Source organism: Patagioenas fasciata, chromosome 3, assembly GCF_037038585.1.
Source record: "Patagioenas fasciata isolate bPatFas1 chromosome 3, bPatFas1.hap1, whole genome shotgun sequence".
Taxonomy (NCBI): Eukaryota; Metazoa; Chordata; class Aves; order Columbiformes; family Columbidae; genus Patagioenas; species Patagioenas fasciata.
Genome location: NC_092522.1, coordinates 68,463,886 through 68,479,871, shown reverse-complemented (window position 1 = coordinate 68,479,871; position 15,986 = coordinate 68,463,886). Strand labels below are relative to the sequence as shown.

Genomic DNA, 15,986 nt, shown 5'->3' with positions numbered 1-15,986 from the left:
TAAAGAATCGTGCTGACCACCAACACTGCTTTGGCGACATGGGCCGTTCTAGAACTGGTGGAAGACTGATCTCTTTAGTAGAATGCAGGGTTTTAAGAAAGAGACATTTTTATTTCTAATATAATGGGTGTTGTTTGCTATCTGCTGCTACTGTCCATTACTAGGTGCGCACTGTCAGGCAGTAATCCCTAGGATTTCCAGACATGCAGGATTTAAGAGGAACGTGTTGAGGAGGAGGCTGTGGAGAGAGGTGGGGGCCTCCACTCTATGTGGGCAGATAGGACGGTCACCATGTAGAGAAGGCTGATTTGTTCTGGGGAACAAGTTCAGAAAGCAAATGAGGAGTCCTCTCCCCTTCCCCAAAGCTGTAGTTACAAATGCACGTGGCAGCATCCCAGGTAAGTCATTCTTGCTGCTTTGAGAGCTCATCTCAGAATCCCTATATAGCAAATTCAGGATTAATGTTTAAAAATAAATAAATAAATAACAAACAAAAATCCCCACGTTTCATGCGTGGAGAAAATCGTGAAAATTCATCATCCTGCAAATTATAAATCAGGTCCACCATTTTAAAACACAAAGATTATTACAGTACGCTTTCAGTGACCATAATATAATGAAATTATGGTAACAAGTAGATCTTCAGTTTGTGCCACTTCAAAATATGAAATGTAGTAGCATCTGAAGCGGTGAAGTGCTCACGTTAACTCTCAAGTGTGGTTTTTTTTAATTCTGACAGTCAAAAGGCTACCCAAATCTTTTAAATGTTCCATATGGAAAAATAATACACAACACATGCAGTAATCTAGAAAAATTTATTGCTTCTAATGTCTCTAGACTGCTCTAGAATTTCCATTTAAAATAAATGCTTAGGTGTATAATTTTTAAAAAAGTAGCCAGTACCATTTAAAAAAGGGCATTATTAAACACAACAGAGTTATAAATATACATATACTTCCATCAGAGAGAATGGCACTGATTTATTTTCACAACAAAGGGATTTATTCTGACAAAATGTCGAATACTCCTGAGGGGAACGCTGTGTGCTCCATCAAATACTGGGATACTTGGGTACCTCCAGACCTCTGTTTAGCTGGGTGGGCAGGGATACCGGGCTCCTCACCTCAAAGACCAGGGACTCCAGGAAACTGAGTGTCCTGTGGATTCTCTTGGGGCACGGGATATCGAACACGTGAAATGAAGCCACCAGCGCTGCCAGGGCCATGGTGCAGTCATCGAGCTGGGCAAGCTCTTCTCTTTCTATGTACAGCGCAAACTTGCATGAATTCACATTGAAGAGATTTTTTACTTCCAACACTGGTGTCGCCACCTTCACCTAAGTTAAAAATGGAGTATTTCAAATGATGCCACAGCATCACTTCGATGAACAGGTCAGAGAAGTAAGTAAGCATAATACCACTGCTTTGAATTTAGCTAGTATTTCTATGAATATTTGCCTTCTACCCAAAAGGCAGGCTAATGTCATCCTTTTCCAGGAACTAAGCTGAGCCACCAACAGGCCAAGTGATGCACCTGGGCTGCTCATAGAAGGAAGAGAGACCAAGACTGCTAGAGTTTTGTCTCCTACCTCCTCGTTCACTGCAGCAAACAGACTGGAATCATCTCCAAAGACAACTGGCAGGAGCAAACATGCAGCAGTCATTTTCATATCTGTCAAAGGCAAGGATTTCTGCTAAATTTCAAATTAAAACGTCCTGGAAAAGCAAATTGCAGCCTATGAAACTGAACAGCTCAGCAGTGGAACCGTTGTTCAGTGCATTTTGAAGAGTAGTTTGTGCCACAGTAAAGGTTTATGGGCCTCAGGTGGCAATGGGCAGTAGTATTAAAATCATTCATGACACTCTACTACTCAGTTTTATGATTAAGTTTTTCTCACATTAAGCAAGTTTCACTTTTGTTTGCTTCTAGTGGAGTTTGTGAGCTGAGTAACCCTCCTGCCCCCACCACCCATGCCGAGACTTCTCTCTCCCCAGTAAATCAGATATCTCTGGGGAGCTCTGTTGCCAGAAGACTCCACTTTGAAGGCTGCAGTACAAGCTGGTGCTGCTGAACCTCCTGGGATGTGGTACCCGCTGCCCCTCCAGTTCAGCTATTAATCACTGTAACATCTTTTTCGGAGGTCAGAGTTCTGGTGGTGTGTGTTTCACTAAACTGTTCTGTCAGGCATTTATTATCTAGGTTTCAGGTCAGGTTCTCTGTAAGAAAAACCAGGAAAGTAACGGCATTGGGACTTTTACTAAAGTATGAGTTAAAATTTTTCTGGGCATATTGTGTAAGCATAGGGGAAATTACTTACTCGTGTTGTTAAGGTTAAAGGAAGGAAAACCCACTATGTTAAGCTAGTCTGCTTACTTCTTTAAGAAACTGAGAGAAACTGCTCTAGGAAACATTCATACTGTGTCACCTTTCATGTGACATTCTGGCATTGTGCCTGTTTGATAGAAAACGACAATCAAAGGAACACTTCTCACAGAGCTAAACCCAGACATAGGCATCTACAGCTGCAGTTTGGGAAGAATAAAGATTATGAGTAATTCCTTCAGTGTTTTGTCCCTGCAGAACTGCACTCCTAGACTTCTCAGACTGGAAGAAGTTGAGTGGCAGCAGATGCTTTCTCCCTCCCAGCCACGGACCCAAACACATCAGGGTACCTGCATCTCTTTGCATGACTGTGGTCCTGCTTTCCAGAGGTACCAGTTTGCACACTTTTTCCTGCAGTTTCTCTCTGCAGAGACCAGGTACTTGAAATACAGGTAGCAGTAACTACTTTTCCCATTATTTCACTGGGATAAAGACTCAACTGCAGAAACAGTACCTCTCTTTCTAAAGGAAGTTGTCTTTTTTTTTTTTTTTATGGGACTGTTTCTCTTTCTAAACCATAAAATTAGTTTTCCGCATATATTTTTAGAAAATAAGAAAAACTCTTTCACATATCGAGAAATACATAATTCTGCTCATCTTATTTTAAGGCACTTACTAACTTTATCAAACCTGATATCTTATTCAATAGGAAAAATAAAGTGTCAATACCTGACAGACTTAATCGTCCTACTAAGTTATTAGCTTTTACTCTTAATGCTTCCCCATCACTATATATTTTTCAAGCAACTGTGACATTTTAAAATGTTTTTGCAGTAAAATTAGAGCTAGTTTAGTTACGTAAGTAAGAAAATTAGCTACAACAAAACTCTGATATTCAGAGCATAGAAGATTTGTACTGACATTTCAGAATGTCTTCCTCTGTGTGCCGCTTCAGATTTTCTTGCAGCATAATGTTAATTGGATTATTCCTCACCACATACAAAGATAATATGTTTTCTGAATAAATCTCCAAAATCTCAACTGTTTTCTTATAAATGTCCATGTGTGTGAGAAGCTGGAACTCCCTAAAAAGCTAAAAGAAAAAGATAAATTTGATATTACTGCAATCCTCAAAACCCAAACTGAAAACAACACATGAGGTGCACACTTTGAAGACAGGATAAGACTAGCTCAATAAAATAAGATTATAAACTGGAGGGGGTGGTTTCATTTCTTTTCAAAGCAGGGAAGAAATATACCAAGTAACACCAAAATACTTCAGAAAACCCACTGGTGTTGCGAGTGGCATGTTGAGCACAGCACTGGTGAATCTTTTAAAGTGGAGTTGCCGGCAGAAATACAAATGATATTAAACAGAACAATGTTGATGGATACTTCACTGGAAACATCCACTAAAATAGGTGCCTATGTTTGTATCACATCTATAACATAGATGTCACTATTAAAAATAGTTCTGTTACCTGGTAAGGACATCTTAAGAAAGGAAATAGACTAAGAATGTCTTTTAAAGGTGCCTTATCGCTGATCATCTTCCTCCGTATTTCTATTGTCACATTCATTCTGTTTTCCACTTCTTTCCAGTTCCTCTGAGTTTTCATATATTCTTGCTGAAGCCACTTAGTGTGTACATGCATTGCACTACCTTCAAGATGAACAGATTCTTCCTATCAAGAAATGAAGGACAGAACTGTAGCAATCAGCAAGTCTTTTTGTCTGATGTGGCTCCTGATTTCAGTGTAGTCAAGCTCAGCAGAAAATACCTGTAGTGTGGTTTCAGTACCAGCTCTGGGAACTCATCCTCATATTCTAATAGTTATATTAAGATCTGTTTTCGCATAATACTATAGCTATCAGTGAAGACTCCCGAGCTCAAATTACATATTTGAGGATATTCATGAAATTCATATGCTTGTGTCTGGTTTGCCTAATTGTGGTTTACTGGAAATTAGTAGGCAGTTCTAATAATGACTCAGTGTTTAGCAATATTAGCTCTGTATTACCAAGAGAAATAGTATTTTCTTCTTACTCATACAGGTCCTAAAAGCAGGACAACTAACTTTCACACATATGCAGCTGATGTATTTACCCCCAAGGAAACCAGCTGAACTAAGAAAACTCTTAATGGAAAGTATTATTCGAGCATTTTGACTGTTATTGTTTTCAAAGAGTTATTTTGTACCTGAAGATAGTTAACAGTCTTACTCAAAATTATTGTTGTTGTCCCTGCTGTAATTCTAAGCCAGTAATTACAAAGAACAGGAGCAGCTCTCCAAAGCAGTACCTCTGTGGCAGTAGCCTGAGGATGCAGTGAATTTGTCCATTGAAACAAGCTGACGCAACACAGAGGTGCACTTGTAGTAAGTACAGTTACCACTCTCCGGCTGCATTTACACTGGATTTTCCTGTACATAGTGTCACTGATGCAGCTATGATCTATGTCAGTGGTATCCTGTGAGTCAACATCAGAGTGAGTTGAGACACTTCATCCTGTTCCTAACATTTAGGACACAGAGCTGCAGAACATATAACATCCAAAACTGCTTTGCAGTGCTCTGTATGTGTACTTACACTTTCCAGTTTAATTAACATCCTTTTTTAAATAGTGCATGTAGTATTTCAAGAATGGTTGCACGAGGTACACGATTAAAAACTCTCTCTCTCCTACTATTATATCCATGGATTTCAATGGCCATCAGTATCACCGAAGAAAGTGAGCCCTGTATGCAGGGCAATTATCTACTGTGATCCCTGCAGATACTGCCGTGGCCCTGGCTGTGTTAGGACAGTCTGCGCTCTCTCTAATAGAGGATTTTAGTCTTAATTGTATTACAACAGTAATGTTTGTTTGTGTCCAGCTTGAGGAGGCATTCCTCTCCTGCTCCTCACTGCACAGCAACAGAGGTGGTGGGTCGGCTGATTTAGTTTCATACCCTCTTCTATCTGGCTGGGAGGGATGCTGGGAAAAATATAGAGTAAGGATGACTGTGTAACAGTACCTGCTCTGAGTTCTGTCAAGATTCCACTGAACTGGGGTTATGTCTTTATATATAATAGCCTTCAGTAGATTTTTCTTTCTTCCATTACTTCTCTCAGTCACTTTTCCAACACTCATAAAATTGTGCCTTCCACAGCATCCTGCATTAATTTCAGCAGTTTTTAACTATGCTGTTGGAAGAAATGCCACCTTCTTTTCCTTTTCTCCTACTGCTTCTGCCTTCTAATTATTGTATTGGATTCAATACCTATTCACCATCTCCTTGCCACTGTAGTTTTATAGATATGCTGTATTCTGTCCTCAGCCACCACTTTTCCAGCCAAGACTGTCCTAGGCTGTTTAATCATTCCAGAAACAAAAGCTGGTCCATATTTTCAATTATCCTTGTTATTGTCTTTGCATATTTTCACAGTAAAACTTCGAATACTAGTTCTGCTGCTGGGTCACAAGTGCATACAATGGAATAATGCACTAGCTTTTGTTTCTTTCTTAAGTAATTTTGAGCATTCAAAATACTTTTTTTGGACTGCTGCTTATTATTGTGCCAAGTTTTCTTACATGTAATACAAAAATATTGTTAGTGAAAGGTAGTAAGTTCAGAGCCCATCACTGTACATGGTGTTAGGAGAGAGTTTTCTCCTTGTGCCTTTAGATCTATCACTATTGAATTTTATCTGCTGGTTTTTTGCTCTATCACTCAGTAGCGTGGAGTCCTTCTGCAGTTCTTCAGTCAGTCTTTGTCTTTAGTATCCTTAGTAGCATCACCAAACGTGACCCACCAACTATTCTTGTATTTCCACATCATTTAGAAATATATTGAACTGCATAAACTAAGTATTAATAATCTTTTCCACTGTAAAAACCAACTATTTCTGCCTAGCCATCTTTATTTTATCTTTTGACTGTTCATCTATGCAAGGACCTTCCTGCTTATCCCCTCAGATTATATCCCCTAAGAGACTTTGAAAGGCATTTGGCGAAAACTCTTCTGAAGGTAAACTGTATCAGCTGGATTTCCAATGTCCTCAGGGTTCCTGAATACTTCAAAGAACTAATTAATTTATGAATAATTACTTCTGTTTATAGAAACTTTCTTGATTCCTTCCCAATGTGTCCATGTCTTGGGTGTGCATTACAGTTCTTGCCAATCTGGTCAGTAAAGACAGCAGCTTTCTGAGTCAATATGTTCCCTAGTGCTCTCCTGAAACTCTAGAAACTGGCATCACATCAGCTACCTCTGATTTTCTAGTATCATATTTTATGAGAGAAATTGGACATCACAATGAGAAAATTACCTATTTTATCCTTGGACACCTCTGAAAATTTTCCACAAATGTCATCTGATCTTGGGAATGTTTTACTGCTCACCTCAGTGTATTATTCCATAATCTCTTTACTGACGCACTGATCTGAGACAGATGCCCTGACATTGCCTAGGAAGAGTGGTCCCAGTAATACGATTGCCTGACCTCCTTGTCTGAAAAGCCTTGCAAAGTTTGCCTGGTTTTTTTGGTATGGCCTTATATTCTGCAAGCACTCCTGCACCTGGAGAGGGTACCCCAAGCACTCCTGTCCCTTAGCAGCCTCAGGCTTCCTGCCTTTATAACCAGGGCAGAAAAAGCAGGAAACCACAAAAGCAATTCTGAGTAAATCTCCAGTGGATTGCTCACAGTCATTAGAGTCCTATTTAGCTACTCACATGTCACCTGCAATCTCCCTGCGTCAGTGTTTGGTATTTCCTGGTGTTTCATTTGTCTTGGTTACTGACTGTGAATACCATTCTAGTAATCCACACATCCCCATGGATTCAGCTGTTCCTTAACCTGTTAACTTGCACTAAGTTGGATGGATTTATGTCCCACTTCAGCATGACCTCTGCAAAAAACAAGCGTTGATCCATTTTTGTCAGCCTCAAGATACTTGTGCTTTCTCACACATACACACACAAACTACTGGCTTCTCCTGTGGCTCTGCTTCCAAGGCTCCTGACCGTAGAGGAGGAACTTCTTTGGCCACCTGATGTGGAGCACAGTGGCTCATTTCCAGGGGGGCCACCACCTTCAGTGTCTTACTTACAGCGGCAGGAAAGCAAAGCAAACTCCGCTTAGTGCGCTGTAACCACAGACAAACTGACAGGGTTGGTTGGAAACAAACACCAAGGAGAATAAGTTGTGACCTTTACTACAGCTAATCTCCATCCCCCTTGTCAAGACAAACACCACTCAAGTTGATGGACTTTCCATGTAGTCAGCTCTGTCCTTGAGAGCTAGTTTAGCTAATGACATTATTCAATTAGCAAAATGAGACCAATTGTCATTTTTGTAAGCATCAATGGCAAGTTACCAATAGAAATACAGCAGCGGCATAAGGAAGAGTTGCTATCATACTTACCTATTAGGGAAAAAAATGTGACGGAAGGACAAACTTCATTGTGTAAATCATCCATTACATATGAGTAGCACAAGCAAAGGTCAGCGTCAGAATTAGTTCTCTTGCAGACTTCAGATTGCTTAGAGGAATCACTGTCTGTAAGCTTTTCACCTTTTTAAGCTGCGCTTCTAGGCTGGAGAAAGGTGCTTGTAGTTCTGAACTTCAAGCTCTTTAACATAGCTTGTTTAAACTAGTAGCCTATGTAATGGATACACGTGCCCAGCCACAAAACACATCTTAAAATTTCAGTCAAATAATAGAACTCCAGAAATGTACCAAGTCTCTGGTAGCATCATTTAGATACCAATTAATGACAGTTATCTACTGGCCTTAGTAGCCACTGCTGTTCCAGAGTTTACTTCTCATTAACTGAAGACCAGCGGAAACATAACAAAGTATTTGAGGATGAGCAATGGTAAGTATGATGTAAAACACTTGGGCCGTTGTAAAACTATGCTGCTTGCAATGAAAGAGTAAACAAATACTGAGTTCTAGAGTTGACATTAGTGACCGGAGTTGCTATGATTTTGGGGACTCCTTATCTATACACAATAGCTTTAATACAGCAGCAGCTCTGTGCCTTTTATATCTAATAACTTCATTTCATTTTGTCTCTGAGTGGTTTCATTCCTGCTAGGTAATACAAACAATATACGACAGGATATAGTGCTATGTAAATATGGATTAGTGACAATTGACTGGATAGATTCACTGCATCATTGCATATTTTTAATTCTGACTGCAAGTGGTACACATTTATTCATCAAGAGCAGAGCCAAACAATTGGACCTTACTGGTACATTAGGTCGAATAGCAATACCTGTCTTTAGCAGAACCAGTGTGGAATTAAAGAATAGTGAATTTAAATGTTTGTGGATGAGTAGCTCTTTTCAGTCAACCTAGCTGAAAATCTAAAGGGCAAAAGCATTCTGATTTATGTTGTTCATTATTTCTAAGTATAGTGTCATTCAAATAAAATCTGAAGGTTTTTGATAGAGCAGGAAAGTTTGACAACACTTGAATTTTACACAAATGATTTCTGACCTCAAGATTTATTAGATTCTAACATCAAAAGAAGTTTTTGCTTTTATGAAAAAATTACAAAATACCACGCTTGTAGCATAACATGTTCTGTGTATAACTTGCTCTATAACTCCGTTTCCATTATCTTCAGGCCTTCTTCCTATTTTTCAAATTTGCCTTTTTCGTAGTAAAGTGCAATAAATGAGTATTAACTCAGCCACACCTAAATGCAGGATTCACTTAGAATGTTTTAATTTTCTCCTTTTAGCTTTTAGTTTGCAAACAGGTTGATTTTTAAGGTAAGTAGGAAAGTAACTAATAAGTGGGTTTCTTTTGAGGGAAAGAAGTTACCTCAGTGGGACACCATTTTACAAGGTATTTTAAATTTTATTGGAGAATGAGTTCAAATGTGATTTTAAAACTATTTAACTTCAAGATTGCAGGTGTGAACAGGAAGAATCTGAGTTTGGAAAGCTGGTTACTATCTATCAGCCTATCATGTGCTAATTTAGGGAAGATTCTGGATCCTCTCCACTTTAACCATTAAAGCAAGAAAGCTAGCAACAGCACAGCAATGTTCCAGTACAATTGTGACAATAAACCTCAGTTATTTTAATATAGTGCAGAAAAGCAATCCTATCTAGACTGATCTCCTATTTTAACATCTGAAGAAAAGAAACCAAAAGGAGCAGATCAGCATATGCGCAGGAGAGAACTAAAAAATAGCCTTTTGATATAAGGAATTCCTCATTCTTGAGGCCACCCAAACTCCTCTGACCAGATTTTCAGTTGTCACCAGTAACAATCATTTTCCTTGCAGTGATACAGAAAATTTTAATTGGCCATCTCTATTTTCGTATATATAGAATTTTGTCTTATTTGACAATGTACATACTTAATTTTAAACAAAGAATTTATTTTTAAATAATAAAAGTTTGATTTTAAAAACCCCAGTCTTTCTGGAGCAAACAAGAATTTACCTCAATGCCTTTAAAAAACAAGCTGCCTTTTTGTCACAAGCTCCTGAGAAATACTGCAGAAGAGAGAAAAAGGTCAAAAGGATGCAGAAACGATTAGATTAGGATGCTCACATTAAAGCAGGAAAACATACATGTATAAAAGAACTAGAATCCAAATGTCTCATAACTCCCATTTCCTGAAGCAAGAGGATAGGTAGCCATTTGGTCGTAGACAGGTGTTTAAATAAAGCCCCAATTCCTTAATGTCCTTTGGGTGGATTTTGAGTTTTCCCAAGATACACCTAGAGATTATATTACCACGTTCTTGTAAAAAGCCTCGGCTAGTGGGACATTTTTATTAGTCATTGCCACAGCCAGGGAAGTAAAGCTGCTACACCTCTTTGTGGGGAAGAAGAGAACAATTTACATCTCTGTGCTGTTTAGGATACAGGAAAAATAAGAGAAAGAAAGTAAAAGTTTTTCAGGGAGACTCAGAATCCTTTTGCCTCCTTCCAGTATAACTCTCTATTTGGTTACAACATTAAGGCTAGCAGAAAATACCTATGACTTTAGAAAAGGAGGAACATAATTCCTTCTTCAATTTCTAAAGTAAACAAGGAATGACAAGTGATGGCTTTTGGCAATGAAGTTAAGAGCAGTGATTCTGAATTTACAGACACACAGCCCACTACAGTTACACCTTCTCTACCGAAAAATGAAGTCGAGCGTGCAGTCCCTACAGGATCGCTGCAAAGCCCTTCTCAACTACCTGATGTGACAAACAAGACCCATAATTGCCCTTTCCAAGCATTAGCGGATAAAATATGGCTAACTCTTAATGCATGCACAAAACCAGGAGCCTGTCATTTCTCCTTTAGCACATTCAAGACAGTTTATTATTTTGCACCCAAAGCAAAGGTTTCTTTCTTCACACATTCTGCAAACCTTTCAACTAAAGCAGGCAAAAAGAGGGAAGTGTTTATTCCTGCATACATTAATCAAAAGAGGATAAACAGAAATTTTTGAAGCTTCTGGAAAAAAAAAAAAAAAGCCCAAAACATGCATCTGCTTTTTGGGTAGAAAACTACAGCTACCTTCGAACACAAGGGCTATTTATGCAGAAATACATCCAGTAAGTCACTCTTGCTGCCCTAAAGACACTGTCTGGTAAACAGAAGGATGGACATATGTGAACCAAAGTCAAATATCTGCTTATACATCTTTTTAATCGCATTCCTACAATTGTTTAAATTTTATCACATTTTAATTGCAGCACTGAAGGAAGTGCAAGGCACATTGGCAAAGCATAACTGGAACCTTAATGTATCTATGAAAGTGTATAAATTAATTAGTATGCTTCAAACACTGGACAGTGATAGCTCTCTGAATTATCTTACTAAAGGGAAGTACGACAACTGCATGCATACATTTATAAACATTTCTGTGTATACCACACATCAACTCAAACAGCGTTTATATAACAAAGTGCAACGTAACAGTAGGGTATGGCCATTTGCTACCAGCTCAAATATCACTTTGCTTCTTTTTTGTACAGAGGTTTCAGCTCTTGGACATAAGCCTTTGTTTTTCTTCACTCTAACCAGAGGTATATAACCTAAACCAGAATGGGTATATTGAATTTAGAAAAAAAGACAGAATTCCATGTCCAACTGACAACAACTGTGCAAGGCCTCCAGTATCAGGTTCAGCTCCACTGTTGATACTTAGTTCTCCAGGATGAAAAAAAAAAAAAAAAGCTAAAAGGTCTGGCTTTAGGACAAACTGTATACAAAATAAGTTTAAATAAGGTGAAATCACTTGATTCTCTCCTTTACCGGCTAGTGGCCTTCCTGTCAACAGAGGAGTGATAAGACACAGAACTCAGTTGAGCACCAAAAAAAAAAAGTCTTACCTCTACCTGCACCTGGATGTCATCAGGCTTATTTTCAGCAGATGGAGATTTCCTGGTCTGTCCTCGCCTGTGTCCAAACTTGCATTTGTTCCTCAGGACTTGCTCATCATCTTCAATGGGTCTCCGCACATATTTGAAACGATCTTTAAGGGCCCGTTTCCATAGCAGCTGCACAGGGAAAAAATCTGTTATTACCAGTATCTCTTGTCCTATTTGTAAAGCAGGTCGATTCGTTTTATCTACCATTGTTTTATAAAAAATTGTTTGCTGCTAAGCAGAAAAAGACTTGCAGGGTGGCATCAGCACACTGGTGCCTCCCAGACTGAAGGAAACCCAATCATCTCTGGAATATGACTCTATGGCAATTAATCAGAAGGGCTACTGGCATTGGTGTGGTTTGTTAAGGATGACAGTAATCGAACCTAAGGGTTGGGTTTATCCAGTTTAACCAGGGCTGTCAGTGAAACTACAGTTTGCTTTCCTTTTCTTAGCTCTACTTTTGGATGCTCAGTTGATGACGTCAGGTCATGAAACTATACGGTGAAGTGGCTCAGCTTACTGATGCCACAGAGCGGGTTATTTTTCTCCTACCTCTGAATAGTCATGCAATTGCATGATTATTATATCTAACACAAGGGAACAGGAAAGAGGCAGTGGGGCACTCCTTTTTGCAGGAAGCCTACAGTTAAACTGGATCAACTGTATTATTAACCTGAACTCACAATCGCTGAATTAAAAGGATCATTTAAGTAGGTCTTATTGTTGGTGAGACTCCTCAAAGCATGTGAATTGCAACTTAAAGGCAGTTTTGCATTACAAGGGGATACAGTCCCTATTTAATGGAGACACTCACCACTCCTTGGCAGTCAGACTTCATCATGCAACCTTATGCACAGACAGCTGTTTACCTGCGGTCCCAGGCTGGGTGTCACATGGCAGGACCCAGCCGTGCTAACTACTGACTGACACAAGGGGAAACAATTACTACACCGAGGCTGCTAAACATGTCTGCAGTCAAACCCTGCAGTTGTGAATACTGAAAATGTTTTGTCAGATCCTCAAAAACAACTGCTTATTTCAGTTACTGAGGGTCTGCAACAGTCAGAGGGAACAAAAATTAGTCAGAAAAGTGACAGTAAATGACATGACATGGCAAGAGAGTTTCAAATAGCTGTTACCGCATTTTCTAAAATTGACTCCAATATGATACTCACTTAAAATTATACTCAAGCCTGTACTTACTGACCTTTAAAAACACGATACAAAACAGAAGAATGATTACCACAAATTTCTTACCAAAATGATGTCCTTTATTAGTCATGGTTGTATGACTTTAAGGCTTCACTTTGGTGTAAACCAAAATTCAGTAAAAGTAGGGTAAATAGTACAGTATCTTGCTTTGCAGTGAGTCTGACATGCCTGCCATTCTCATCCATGGGACGTGGGTGGGAAGGTCTCTTAAAATATGGCGGTGAAGGCACCATGACCTTGCCTTTATCCTGCTGAAAATACTGCTCTCATCTCCCTAGGGTAGTAGCTGACCTACGGGTCCTCAATCCTAGAAGCAAGACCTCCATGAACGGCAATAAAAGAGAGCGGAAGAGCTATGAGAATACAGCTCCTGTTGCATCTACCTCTGCTCTCCTTGGGCAGACCTGGGCTGGCCAGGGTAGGTGTGCCCTTAACGGTGGGACACTTTCTGCCACCCTACTACAGGCTTTTACAGAAGTACCCTCTCCCTGCCAGTCACATGTGAACATCCAAAAGCTGGAAAGAAGAAGACCCATCTGCATTTCTAGAACGTAAACTTCAGACTTTCAGGATTCTGCCAGAACAGAAGTTATGTTTTCACCAACCTAAACATTACGATTAGAAATAGAGGACAACTGGTCATCCAATCTTGTCCCAAGGCGCATTTACAGCCTCAATTTGAGCGTTATACCCCAGCACTGTTTTCACAAGCAGTAACATGACTGCATGCCTTTAAAAGCCCAGTTGATATCGGCCTGAACCATTAGGATTCTTAAATATGTTTACAATGCTGGCCATATGCGTTTACATCTTGTTGTAAATACTCCAACGTTATATGCCTAGCCAAATTTATCTGAAACTTTGCTGTTTTAAGGCTGTTAAGAAACATGCAAACAAAAACCTTAGCTCAATGCTTCTCTGATGTGCTCAACAGATGCTAAAACATTAGCAGCTGACAATTTAAATATCCCCTTAGTTGAGTTTTGCACAGTTTATTTCTTTTGAAAACCTTTGTTTGGCTAGAAGACATTTTCGCTTATTCTTCTACATGAGAGAATATGCTGATGCCTATACAGAGCTTTAAATATCCCTCAAAGTTCAAAACAGTCAGCTGTTTCAACCTCCTGTCCCCAGATAAATTAAGAGTTTTAACTAAATCTACTTCTGCAATAGGATTCTCATAAGCTTAGCCAAGTCCCTTCTCACATACCTATTACATGAATGAGACTGAGCACGCACATTTATGCGGTTTCCCTAGTGGGTAATGCATCTTCTAAAAGGTATGCTTTTATTACCATTTTTGAGCTGATAACTTTATTTTCTATTAATTCTGCCCCCTTCCCCACCCCCAACAGGAAAAGAAGAAGGAGGAAAAAATAAAAGACAAAAAAAAAGCTAAACCACTCCAGAAAGGTTTAAAATGCTTGTAAGGGAGCAGAAGGATTACTCTGTGTCTATCTGACATAGGAGAGAAAGGATTACACGCAGATTAAAAGCAGTAATTTCCTAGTGAATAATCATTTTGTGCGCAGCGGTTACATAAGTCAGGCATGTCAGCGTGGGGATCCCGGGTGTCACCGGCATCCCAGCACTACTCGGCAACCTCGAGCTCGAGGGAGATGCTTACGCAAAACCCACTGGCAAGCACTGCAATGCCAGAGACCCCTCTTCTCCTTCCTCATCCCTAGTTGTCTGGAAATCATACAACTTCCAGTTGCTGGCTGAAATGAAATAAGGGCAGTGAGTCTTTCCAAATGGATGGTTGTAAGCCTCGTAAAAGGAATAGATACAAGTAGAATAGTATCTTACAAATGGTCAAGAAACAGTGTCATGCCAATTTTCTTTTGATTGCTGTGACTGTAACCTTGGCTTTTTCTATATAACCTATTTCTTCGTAGCTAACAACAAATGTTGCATTGGTTACACTATATATCAGAAATCTAATAATCTACTTCATTTTTAAATGTAGAATAATTTTTAAAATGTCACATGTGTTACCTTAGGATAACATCGTTCTTTAAGTAGAAGAAAACATCATGGGAAAAATTTCTTACATAAAAACTTTAAAGCACTGCTTTTCCAAAGCCAATCTTGCAACAGGGTTGCATGAAATTGATTTCATTCCATGTGCTCCGCAGACCTCTTGAGTCTTGCTTTTACTATAAAATGATTTTTTTAGAAAATTTATTTAGGATTTCAGATAATTTTTTCTTAATTCCTGCTTCTACTGTGACCTAGTAAATAACCTTATTTTGAAATATATAGTATGTAAGTAGCTTATTCATAACCTTATTTTAAACTTATTCATTTAGGATCACTATAATCATCCATTAGATATCTTTTTCAAGGGCCAAAAGCACAGAATTGTATTTTTTCTCTACTACAAAATTAAATAAGAAACCTTTTAACCAAGAAAATTGAATTATAGATAATCTACTAATAAATCTTGAAATGCTAAACTCTTAATGACCTCTCATTGCAACAGTATATTGAAAATACTAGACTATGTTTCTACATAATGCACACATTGTTTTAATTAGTTTTTTAAAATACTTGTTAAAAATAGTTTGGAGTTGTAAACAAAAAATGTTCATATTTTAGAAAAAAAAAAAAAAAAAAGAACATAAACCAACCATCCACAACAACAAAACAAGCACACAAACCAACCCAAAAATGGAACATTCAAAGTTTTGCAAGTAATTTTTTCCTGTCATGAAAATACTGGTATGGATTTAGGTGCTTTTAAGTTTGTCGGGTTTGTTTTTGTTTTTGTTTGTGTATGTGTGTGGGGGGGGGGATTGTTTTGTTGTTGTTACTGTTGTTCCTCTGTGTTTTCCAGCAGATCTTTCCTCTTTCCAGTTTTCCAAGCCATTTTATTCCCATGAAAATGTTGCAACAAAAGTGCTGACATTTCCAGTGCAAAGTTTCTCCAAGTTTTTCATAACATCAAGTTTTTTACTTTATGATTTTCTGTTCTTGGTCAGAAGAAAAAGCTAATTCTGGAATGTCAAGGTCTCTCATGGGATGAACTTTCCCTTTTCTCAGCCAGAAAGCCCCAGGGGCTGCACCTGCT

The 15,986-nt window shown here is 38.7% G+C and overlaps 1 protein-coding gene across 1 annotated transcript in view; it reads right to left on the bottom strand.

Moving 5' to 3' along the window:
* Positions 1 to 801: 801 nt before the first annotated feature.
* SAMD3 (sterile alpha motif domain containing 3) overlaps positions 802 to 15,986 on the bottom strand; it is a 33,856-nt gene continuing 18,671 nt past the window's right edge. Inside the window, exons 7-11 of the mRNA XM_065835489.2 lie at positions 11,663 to 11,830; positions 3,804 to 4,007; positions 3,244 to 3,415; positions 1,589 to 1,671; positions 802 to 1,336 (exon numbers count right to left, since the gene is read on the bottom strand). Coding sequence (XP_065691561.2) covers positions 1,052 to 1,336; positions 1,589 to 1,671; positions 3,244 to 3,415; positions 3,804 to 4,007; positions 11,663 to 11,830 — 912 coding nt within the window. The 3' untranslated portion in view covers positions 802 to 1,051. The remainder of the gene's footprint in view (positions 1,337 to 1,588; positions 1,672 to 3,243; positions 3,416 to 3,803; positions 4,008 to 11,662; positions 11,831 to 15,986) is intronic.